Here is a 12,018-nt window from a genome sequence, read left to right as displayed (position 1 = left end):
GAAGCAGAAGCTCTGAATATTCTGAAGTTCTAGGCAAAGTGAAAGTCTCTGCTGAAATGGAAAAATACTCAGGGAAGTCTTTTTTTATTATAAGTTCTTCTAGTATTTATTTCAGGGGGAGACATATTCACACACTTTGATTATATGCTTATGCTATATTTGTGTAATTGTCTTTTGTCATCTAATATTCTGATTGCAAATTCATATCAATTATATATGTCATCATCAAAAATGGGGAGATTGTTAGAACAAGGTTTGTTCTGATCAATATTCTTGTTTTGATGATAACAATATATATGAATTTTGTATAAGACATTGTGGTACTGTAATCCTTTGCATTTTCCATTTCAGGAAATACATAAAGAGTATGCACAATTCAGCGCTCAGAAGCACTGACTCAGAAGGTTCTGGATGACTACATCAGAACATGCTCTGGCAAGACATCAGAAGATGGTCAAGCATAATCAGAACATGGACTATGAAGCATCAGAAGAACATGAAGTCAGAATCAGAAGCATTGATGTTCTGAACGGTATCACGCTTAAGCACTTCAAAGTCAGAAGACAAGAAGATGCTCTGCACCAAGCTGATTGACTCTGATATTCAAACGTTGTATTCACAAATCTGAGATCAGAAGAAAGTACAAGATGACAGGCTATTAAGTCTAATCTCTGACTGACAAAAGGAATGTTAGAAGCTACAAAAGGCATAGTCAATAAAAGCAGCAAAAGCATGGCTCGAGGTAGTTGACAAAAGTGTGAAACATTAAATGCAGCGTTGTACTATTCACACAATGCATTAAATGCAACCCAACAGTCATCTTCTCAAACGCCTATAAATATGGAAGTTCTGATCAGAAGCAGCTAACGAATTCTTGCAAAAATACTGAAACGCTGTCAAATTCAAAGCTCACGAACTTCATCTTCAACCTCACAAACTCTTGTAATATTTAGTGAGTGTTAAGCTTAGAACTTAAGAGAAATATCACTGTTGTGATTATAGCTTTATAAGAAGCAATTCAAACTCTTGTAATCTTTATTTTACATTGATTGTAAAAGGTTCCTAGAGTGATCAGTTAGATCAGTAGACTCTAGAAGACTTAGAGGTTATCTAAGTGGTGATTTCCTAGAGTGATCAAGTTGTGATCAGAATACTCTAGAAGACTTAGAGGTTATCTAAGTGGAAAACCATTGTAATCGGATTGATTAGTGGATTAAATCCTCAGTTGAGGTAAATCACTCTAAGGGGGTGGAATGAAGTAGTTTCGTTAACAACGAACCAGAATAAAAATAGTTGTGTTCATTGTTATTATCTTAAGAATTTTTTAAAATCACACTTATTCAAACCCCCCTTTCTAAGTGTTTTTCTATCCTTCAAAATTTCCATACCTGAAACATAAAAATTGGTTAAAAAATTAAAAAACAAAATAAATCCTGGATAACTTGCAAAAAGTGTTCCGGAACACAAAGCAAGCAACACCGAAAGACTTAACACAAAGAGTTGTGTTCTGGACTAGGTCTGTGGCTAATCCACCGTCGAGCACAACCCAACACATTTCTACATCGAGGACATGTCACCACGTGCTCCTCACCCGAGGACATGTCACCAACTGCACCCCATGCTTCGCAGGACTGGCGAAACCGTCTTGCCCTTCGTAACGGGCAAGTCCATCCATGATTCGGGAATTGTGGGACTATTGACTCAGGATGATGAGTACGAGCTGCTCATCCCTACTTTCATGTGAGAATCCTAGCAGTCATCCATTATGGGCTTGGATACTCTGCCCATAATGGAGACCATTGACCAAGCGCCGAGGGCTCATTATAAATACTCTCATCTGCAAAAGGGTCAGATATTTAATTCTTTACCCTTTCTTACTTATCTCTTCACCCAAACTGATTTAAGCATCAAAGTGCTTGTAGGTACAACCTCCTTTTTGTTGACCGTTCAACATCATGGACACTTTATTGGCCATTTATCTATTATGATCGATTGGTAAGATCAAGTTCCAATAGACTATAAAATGCAAACGAGAACACTTTTGTTAAGTGTTCCATTACAATAAAATTTTAAATTGACTTTTAGAACTCTTTTTGAAAGTTTTCCGAACAATTCAAAAATTACAAATCAAAATTCATTTTGTAAAATGTTCGGTACATAAATAATACGTAAAGTCTTTCTCTAAGCGTATTTTTAAAAATTTTAGATAAATAATAAAAAGTAAAATAATAAATGAGTTAAAATCATACAAAAATAAGGTTGACATTTTTGAAAAAAATGTAGGGTTTGGAGATAAGTGTAGGGGTATGGGGAGCATACCTGAACTCAGCCCAACACAATTCATTTGCTTTGTGTTAATGCAAATTTGAATCAGTCACCCCCATCACAAGTTTGAATTCACCATCTTCCCTCTCTAAAACAACCAAGCTATACTGTTTCTACCCTTAGAATTGACCCCATCAAGTGTTTGTAAAAATGCCAAACAGAAACCCCACCGTCGTGTACTCACCATCCTCACCTCGAAGATCACCGAGGCTCATCCTCCTCCACAACAACACCAATCCCACCACCCCCAAACCTAAATCCACCAAAAAATCTTCTACCCAGTCAAGAACCCCCGCTGCTAGGGTAAGTAAAACACCCCGATCGAAGGATGAAGTTCCTCTCAGACGATCCGCTAGATTCTCCAATCATAAAGCTCACCTGAATGAGGACGTTCAACTTAGCGAATTTCGTTCCGGTGATACGACGAAAGTGAAGCAAGGAAAAACGAAGGAAAGTAGTGGCGATGAGGGAATTGGGTCTGAAGTTGATGGAAAAGGGAAGAGAAAGCTCAGTGGCGATGAAATAGTGGAAGAGAGTAGGAAGGAACAAGTTGAAAGTGGAGCGAGAGGGAAAAGAAAGCAAGATGGTGGTGAAGTTGCTGAAGGGTGGACTAAGGAGCAAGAATTGGCACTGCGAACAGCTTACTTTACTGCAAAACCTAGTCCCAATTTCTGGAAGAAAGTATCCAAACTGGTATGCTTTCTCTCTCTTTCTGTATGTAAAGATCGCGTTTTTAGCAGAAGAATTGTTCTTAAGTAAAAGCAAAGTTAACTATCCATGTATGAATATTTTATTGAATTATGTGTTCTATGATTTGAAATTTCTGGGTGATTCACCATTTTCCCTAACAAAAGCACTCAAAGATGATGACTTTGGTTTATCACTTCCTTATTTTTTGCCTTGGTTTTGATGTTAAAATAAATACATTGCTTGAAGTGACCCTTGAAAATAAAGAAGGTATTGCAGCAGGGCTTACGGCCGTAAAGCCGCATTGTGTGCGGTCGTTGTAGAACTATTTGATCTAGTTACAATGTGTAATTCATTTATTTTATAGATGTTGCACAATATGCAGAAGTTTAGGTATGACGGTGGTGCAGATAAGGACTGTAATTTTCTTGGCCAAACATATATATGGCTATTGGCTTGAAGTATTAGCTGCCATATGTTTGGGATGTAAACTGTTTTTAGTTTGGTGTTGTGGTAAAAAAAGTTTTCTTTTTCTGTGCATTTGCTAAAAATGAGGTAAAAAATTACATTTATTTGCTAGAATTTTTTTTAAAAAAAAAAGCGGCAAAATTGCTAAAAAAATGAGGTAAAAAACTACACTTAATTGTATCTCTTGACTTTCAAAGATGATAATTGTATAGTCAAAATATCTAAATGAATCAAAATATTTTTAACCTTTTACTTATTTGATTAAAAGAGTATAATAGCCTTTCATACAAAATGCTTGAACAGCTTCAGGACTATGTGCTTGTAGCCTATTTTGTAAAGGCCCCAAACGATTCATTTGCTTAAATTGCTTTATGTTAATGCAAGTTTGAATCATTCAATCATCATCACAAGTTTGAATTCACGATCTTCCCTCAAAAACAACCAAGCTATTTTGGATCTAATTACAATGTGTAACCCATTTATTTTATAGAAGCTGCTCAATATGCCGAAGTTCAGGTATGACAGTGGTGCAGATAAGGACTGTAATTTTCTTGGCCAAACATGTATGGCTAATGGCTTGTAGTATTAACTGCCATATGTTTGGGATGTAAACTGTTTTTAGTATGGTGTTGTTGTATTGTAGAAAAGTTATCTTTTGCTGTATATTTGCTAAATCTTTCACATCTCTAATACCTTGTTTGGAATTGTTTATCTATGATGTTATATCAGAAATTCCATGAACAAGTGACCGTGGTGAGCATTTGCATTATTCAAGCATCAAGCTCGCATATAACCATTCACACATCTTAACTTAATAGCTTTTACTTGTGTCTTTGCGATAACTGTTTCACGATTGTTATTTGTAACCATTACAAAGAAATGTGTAAAATTATAGTATGTTCATGGTTAATTGATTGCCAGAAAAGTCTACATGTGCTTAATTATTTTGGTAATTGAAAGTACTGTATAAAATCCGTTGCAGGTACCTGGGAAGTCCAAACAAGATTGTTTCGATAGAGTTCACCGTGACTTCCAAACACCACCTCCATGTCAGCCTAGATCACGGGCGAAGACAATTAACTCTTCTTCTCCTCTTCATCAATTCTCAATATCTGCAAGTAAACTTCTCAAACCTACTGAAAAGAAGGTTTCTAAATCAAATGTTCTCAAACCAAAAAGCATTGTTAACCAGAAGTCTATCGAGAATATGTTACAGCGCCATCTTAAAGTGGATCAAGTCCATAAAGGAGACATATTTTCTGCTCTTGAACCAAACATTGATTTTTCTACTAATGATTTTCAGCTTAGTCAAGCACTTTGTACTCCAAAGCAGCAAAAGGAAAATCAAGGGTTTCTTCAAAATTTCACTGATCGATCATCATCGTTTTCAAGTCACAAGAAGCCTCTTTCTAGATTTAGTGGATCGTCAGGTGTTCAAGATCTTGCCAGTCCACCTGTGCTAAAGAAAGTAAAGAACAAGGTGCAACATGAAAAATACGTCAATCAATTAAGATTTAGGGAACTAAAGAGAAGAGCAGCATCTTCAAGGACAAAAAATGCTGTAGTAGGAGAAGGAAACCACATTCAGAAAAAGAATGCTGTTAAAGCAGCAAAAGATGCATTGGTTTCTGAAGCTAGAGATGCTATCAACAAGTTTCAACAATCACAAGTCAATATCATGGACAACACTTGTAGTTCTGATGAGGACAATGATGATGACATTGGAGTTGAATGTGATAGTCAGTAGGTTTTCTCGAGCTATATAACTAAAACTAGTTAAATAATTGCATGTATAGTTGTTTCATTTGAAGTTTTAGACAATATATCTTAGTCAAAATCTAGTTTTCCTAGCTCAAAACTTCCTTTGTAATATGGCAACCATAATTCTTCTAGATGTATGCATTTAGATTAGGATTTAAAGCAGCAATAGTTAGTAGGAATAATAGTTAGTCTTAGAGTGTCAATTGAGTTTTTAGTTGGATTCATGTCATTGTGTTTAGTAGGATTTATGAACATGTTCACTGAAGGTGATTTGCTGTTGCCATATCTTCTCATTATCTGACTCTTAATGTGTTTTCTTGAAAATGAATAACGAGTCTTAGAGCTATAGTTGTTTTTGGATTAAAAGCTTAATTAAGCACTTATTGAATAAACATTTTAACTTATTTTCACTTAAGTATTAAGCTATTTTCATAAGATATATTGAACAACTTACTGAAATACTTCAGAAAGATCTTATGGGCATGTTGTAACTGTTTTCGTAATATCTTTCAAACACATTCATATACATACGGCAATATATAGGCTCAAATTAAGTGTTCATAAGCCAATACAATATCTTACATGCGCCTTGAATAAATAACTAAATTGCTGATTTTTGTTATGCTTGATTTTATTTTGCAGAAAGACTTGTTACCAAATAAAAATTCAATTATCAGTTTCTGTTTCTTTTACCTTGGTTGCTACTTATCTTATCTGTTAGATCCTGTCTCTTTTCTCATTGATATTGTTCCTCACAACTCTGTTACTTATAAACAAACTTGACTGACATGACTTGATAGATGGAGAAACCATAAAAACTTATACGGTGCATTGGCCACCTGAACGGTGGCAGGAGTATGAACCTATTCTTAGTTACTGTCGTGAAAATGGAATTCGTTTTGTTGCTTGTGGTACTCTACTGAAGATGTGTTCGGATTTTCATTCAAACTGATGTAGATCGTTAAGAAATAGCTAGTGTGTGAAAGATAAACCCTGATTCCCCGAATTAGAAATGAATTCCATTCATAATACTCAAGGTTTCTGAATCAAACAAAAGGTTTTCTTAAACATTTTTCAAAGGGTAAAAAACATGATTTGGAAACCTGCCTTAGGTGGTATGGTAATATCATGATACGAGAAGAGGATCAGATAATATGTTGAAAGAATGAAGGATGGCATGTTGGAGCATTAAATATACCTTGCATTCGGCGTTTTACTACATTTTGGTTTTTGATAGAGTTATATGTTCTAAGTAGATCATTGTAACCAATTCTATTAAGGAGGAATGGAGGATCAAGCTCAATTTTTCTATCTCTATGTCAAGTCACGCAAAAACAATCTTTAAAAATTGACAATTTTCTCATCAACAGATCTTAAGGACTGGTCTAATTATTGGATATGGAGGAAGTAGTTGAGATTTGGCTTGAAGTCTTGATTCAGTTGAGTGAAACCTTCTGTGTTTAATACTAAATATATATATTTTTTTACTTTATATGGCAGGGATTACAATAGGTAATTTGAAATAAATAGTTCGTCCATATGTCTTCATCATAAAACATAGAATGCATCAACTTTCAGTTCTGTACTTCATCCATCCTTTGGACCAGCATCTCTTTGACTTTATGTAGGGCCTGTTCAAGGTTTTCCAGCTGCATACATTTTGTAATTCATGAGTTGTCTCAAGTTACTTGGTATAAGGCTTCAAGGTTTTTATTTTTGTTTTACCAACATATTTTTGAAAATAAGCATTTTGCTGGCAGTTCCTTACCTCTTGTCTGGCAAATCTGTTGTACACGAATAATCCACTATACAGATCAAAACTGCACCACGTGACAGGTTCTTTCTGCAATTGATTTTTTATGTTACATGACGGCATATGCTATAAAATTTATCTTTTTGAGGTTAAAACAGAAAGGAGGGAGCTTTATTAGAAGATTATGTTAAAAAGTGTTTACCAACTGAACAAGTGCCTGAAAGCCCTTGGTGTCAATAGGTGTAGATTTAATATCCATTTCTGCCAATGTCCTTGTAAAGAAGACACCACAAAATTACAGTCAGTGAGTGTATAAATAGGTGTTTGTCGTCTGTCTCTGGTTTGTTAGAAAGATATGTAGGAAGCTTCATACCTGCGTATTGTGTGTGTGATAAATTGGCTCTTTGCAGCTGCTCTATCATGTGCCTCACATGACATTTCTACCATCTTGCAACCCTGAAGAATAACACACAATATTGCAAAATAGATTGTAGAGTTACGATTTAACATTTTCCTGATCTAATAGTTCTAGTGACAGCTATTAAGTTACCTCAGTTGCAAAAATTTGGAGAAATTTAGAGCAGGTAGCTTCATCCTTTATTCGAACTCTGTCATACATGAAAGTCAGATTTCGCCAGCCATTTTTCCCACTCACTGGTCCGAACATCGGGTGTGTGCAGAGTATGTCTGACTCCTTTGGAAGCACCTTAGACACCGAAAACAAAAACTAGATCAATCATCTGAATGAAACAAGTAAACAAAACTGCTATGTAATGTAACTTCTTACTCTTAAAAGAAGGTTCCTTGGATGCTCTTTAACCAAAAGAACATCAACAAAAAGCGTCGGACGTTTCAGACAAGCGAGTGGCATTGACCCGACAACCTCGGACAGCGACCAAATAGATGTGCATAACAGTATGACATCCATGTCAGCCTCAAGTAATGCTGCAACATCCCTGAAGAAATGGACACCCATTTGGAGACAAAGTTGAGAGTAATCTGTTCTTGAGGTTGCAGTTAGAGTATGGCCTTGTTTGATCATTGTATTTGCCAGAAATTGACCAAATGTACCAAATCCAACAAAGCCAATTTTCAAACTTTTGGAACATGACATGGTTGGTTGATGCTTCAAGCAATTTAGCACAATTAGGGAATAAGGTTTTTGTGAAATCAATTCAAGTAAACAAAATATCAAATTATGATGCATAAAAGAAACATCAATTTAATGATCAAATTGCATCAAACATATAAATGGTTAAAATATCTCACAATGTAATTTTGATAAATAAAAAGGTTCTTAGATAAGATTCATACCGGCCCCAAAGAAAATAAATGATACTTAGCTGGTGTGTTATGTTAATACCATCTTGTTTTTGTTTAAATGATCATAGGTTTAATATTCATTTTGTGTCACATGTCTAGATTGTTATTCATCCATAAACTTTTAAGTATCACAACTTACTTGGATGTTTTATGTCCCCTAATTAGGATGAATCCTCGAGGTTTTTGAAATAAAAAACAACATAATTTGGCAATGAGGTGTGGTGTAGCCTAACTCGAAACAATAATGACATCTCACATTAGGTGAGTAAGTTTTGCCACTACTATTTTTGGCGATGTTTTGCCACTACTATTTTTGGCGATGATTATTTATTATTAGGCTTCATAGAAAAACTCTATTTTAACATTAGAAGATTATTCTAATAAGATTTTTTTAGTTTTGATCTCTTCATATAAATTTGGACAAACTTCATGGCTTTTATAGTCCATCCAAGTTTCAATTTAAAGAGATTTATATTTGTTCGCTAACAAGGGTTGCATGTTTAATTCTTAAATAAGTTGAAGCATTTTTAAGCTTAGAGATCTTCTTAAATAAAGATATCTCTTCTTTGGAAGGCTAACTTCTGAAATGCTTGCAATGTTTCAATATGAATCTCTTGAAATCCGTTTGCAACTTATCATAAGAAGAAACAAAGTCTAAGTCAATGTCACTTGCCTCATGGTGTTTATGCTTGTGGCACGTGAAGTAAAGATGTGCAACCTCATTTTATCTGACCCAGTTGATGAAAATGATTCATCTTCTTCTTGTCAACTAATATAAGCCTTTCTTCAAATGTACCTTTTGACTTAGTTCACTCTGATGTATGGGGTCCATCACCGCTTCATACTAAGGGTGGATATAGATATTATGTTTTGTTTATCGATGACTAGACTCGTTAGTGTTGGGTTTATTTTATGAAAAACCGTTCAATTTTTTTTGGACATTTATTGTATGTTTCGTGCTATGGTTAAGACTCAACATAATGTTGTTATAAAGTGCTTCCGTTGTGATTTAGGTGGTGAATATACCTCTAATAAATTTTTTGATTTGCCTGCTTTTGATGGTACTATTCATCAAACATCTTGTACTGATACACCTCAACAGAATGGAGTTGCTGAAAGAAAGCACTGTCACATTATTGAGACTGCTCGCTCCCTTTTGTTGTCTGCTTCGGTTCCCAGTGAATTTTGGGGTGAAGCAGTTCTTACTGCTGTTCATGTTATTAACAGAATTCCATCGTCCGTCACATCAGGTTTCTCTCCCTATGAAAAATTGTATAACTATATCCCTGATTATTTATCTTTGAAGGTGTTTGGTTCTACTTGTTTTGTTCTCTGCCCCCAAGTAAAAGATAGTAAGTTGTCTTCTCATTCTGCTATATGTGTTTTTCTTGGTTATTGGGATGGTCAAAAGGGTTATCGTTGTTATGATCCTGGTGCAAGGAAATTGTATGTTTCTCGTCACGTTGTTTTCCTTGAACACGTTCCTTTTTACTCTCTTTCTTCTGATTCTTATATTACTAACAATTCAAAACTTACTCATATCAATCCTTTTGATCAAACTGATAATATTTCTAATGATTGTAGTTTTGAGAATTGCAGGACTGATACTATTGATACTCCAGATACTGACATCCCCACGACTACCCAAGAACCTCCTACGTCTGTTGATCCTCCTCCTCTTCCTCCTTCCCGTTATCCCTCTCGTGACCGTAAGTCTACTCAATTGCCTGATTTTGTATATTCCACCTACTCTTTTTCTTTTTCTTATTTTCTAACCTCTATCCACTGTTTGTATGAGCCATCTTCCTATAAAGAGGCTATTCTTGACCCTCTTTGGCAGCAGGCTATGGTAGAAGAACTTTCTACTTTGCATAAAACATATACTTGAGAATTAGTACCTCTTCCTCCTGGAAAACGTGTTATTGGGTCTCGTTGGATATACAAGATCAAAACTAAGTCAGATGGATTAGTTGAGCGCTAAAAAGCACGTCTTGTTGCTAAGATATTCTATCAACAATATGATATGGATTATGAAGAAACTTTTGCTCCTGTTGCTAATATGGCTACTATTCGCACTCTTATTGCAGTTGCATCTGTTTGTCAGTGGCATATTTTTCAAATGGATGTTAAAAATGCATTTCTTAGTGGCGACCTTCAAGAAAAAGTTTATATTGGTACCCCCACAAGGTGTTTCTCATAATCAAGGGGAACTGTGTAAGTTGAAGAAGGTATTATATGGTCTGAAACAGGCTTCACGAGCTTGGTTTGAGAAGTTCACCACTGTGATTACATCTATTGGCTTTCACTCTAGTGATCATGATTCAACCTTGTTTGTCAAGACAACTTATCATGGTCGTATTATACTCTCATTATATGTTGATGATATGATTATTATAGGTGATAATATGGATGGAATTAATAATTTGAAATTACAGTTAGCCAAACAGTTTGAGATGAAGGACTTAGGCACTCTTCGGTACTTCTTGAGTATTGAAGTTGGTTACTCTCCTAAAGGCTATATTCTCTCTCAATCCAAGTATATTGCAAACATTCTTGAACATACTTGCCTTTCTGATACTAAAGTAGTGGATAGTCCTCTTGAGTTAAATGTGAAATATGCTCCATCTGATGGTGTTCCTCTATCCGATCCCACCTTATATCGTACTTTGGTTGGCAGCCTGGTGTACCTTACAATTACTAGACCAAATATTTCTTACGCCGTTCATGTTGTTAGTCAGTTTGTTGTCTATCCTACTACAGTGCATTAGGCAGCCGTTCTTCGCATATGTCGTTATCTTCGGGGAACCCAGTTTTAGAGCCTTCTTTTTCTCTCACCGTCCTTATTGGAATTACGTGCTTATTCAGATGCTGATTGGGATGGCGACCCCACTGATCGTAAGTCTATGTTAGGTGCCAAATTGTGTTAATATTTAGTTTAATTAATGGCACCTTTCGACCGTTTTTATCGGATATTCGTACAATTCCCTGAAGTTTTAGATAATTATTTATAATTATTAATTTTAAGCTTTATTTTAATGATAATATGTGTTTTAGTTGTGATCTTGTAGGTTTTAGCCATTTTTGGGAAGTTTGGAGCTTGTTTTGGCCTTCATTGGAGAGTGTCGGGCAGAAGATAGCGCGCGTCGCACGGAGATCTGGGCGCGTCGCGCCCTGGGCAAGATATTTTGGAGCTTCAAAACCAGAGAGTTGCGCGCGTCGCGCTCATTGGCGGTTTATATTCCTTAAGTGTATTGGCGCGAAGCGCGCTGGAGGGCGCGACGCGCCCTGGACAGAAAACTGTTTTACTATATAAGGAGTAATTCTGATATTTGACTTCCTCTTGACATTCAAAAAAGCTCTTGGAACCCTAACTACTGTAGCAAGTGAAGAATTGGAGATTCGAAGCTTTGATCGTCGATTAATCGCCGTAGATGCTTGTTGATCTTCATCCTTTCCTTCTTGAGCAAGCTACCATTTTCATGGATAGCTAAATCTCTTTTGTATCAAGATAAGATGTAATCTTCCTAGCCTTTGTTATGTTTTTCTTGTGAATATACTATGTATGAACAAGTGATGATCAATATAGATGGTTTAGTTTGTTTATTAAAGCTTTTCTTTGGTATAAGTGTTTGAGACATCAATGTTTGTATCTAGACTTAACTTTATCATCTATCAAACTATAAATTGCAGACATGGATTTA

The 12,018-nt window shown here is 35.6% G+C and overlaps 2 protein-coding genes across 2 annotated transcripts; one reads left to right on the top strand and one right to left on the bottom strand.

The window, feature by feature from the left end:
* The first annotated feature begins 2,296 nt into the window (after window positions 1-2,296).
* On the top strand, window positions 2,297-5,636 carry LOC131638089 (uncharacterized). The gene is made up of 2 exons (XM_058908641.1): window positions 2,297-3,018; window positions 4,463-5,636. Exons 1-2 carry the CDS (start codon window positions 2,476-2,478, stop codon window positions 5,225-5,227), a joined length of 1,308 nt encoding a protein of 435 aa, XP_058764624.1. The 5' UTR covers window positions 2,297-2,475; the 3' UTR covers window positions 5,228-5,636.
* Window positions 5,637-6,395: 759 nt separating this feature from the next.
* On the bottom strand, window positions 6,396-8,455 carry LOC131638099 (arogenate dehydrogenase 1, chloroplastic-like). The gene is made up of 6 exons (XM_058908652.1): window positions 7,782-8,455; window positions 7,545-7,700; window positions 7,368-7,450; window positions 7,197-7,266; window positions 7,010-7,084; window positions 6,396-6,890 (listed from the first exon to the last, which is right to left on the bottom strand). The coding sequence occupies exons 1-6, from the start codon at window positions 8,199-8,201 to the stop codon at window positions 6,816-6,818; spliced, it is 879 nt and encodes a 292-aa protein (XP_058764635.1). The 5' UTR covers window positions 8,202-8,455; the 3' UTR covers window positions 6,396-6,815.
* Between the last annotated feature and the right edge of the window lie 3,563 nt (window positions 8,456-12,018).

Source organism: Vicia villosa, unplaced genomic scaffold (assembly GCF_029867415.1).
Source record: "Vicia villosa cultivar HV-30 ecotype Madison, WI unplaced genomic scaffold, Vvil1.0 ctg.002171F_1_1, whole genome shotgun sequence".
Taxonomy (NCBI): Eukaryota; Viridiplantae; Streptophyta; class Magnoliopsida; order Fabales; family Fabaceae; genus Vicia; species Vicia villosa.
This window is presented reverse-complemented; position numbering and strand designations above follow the sequence as displayed.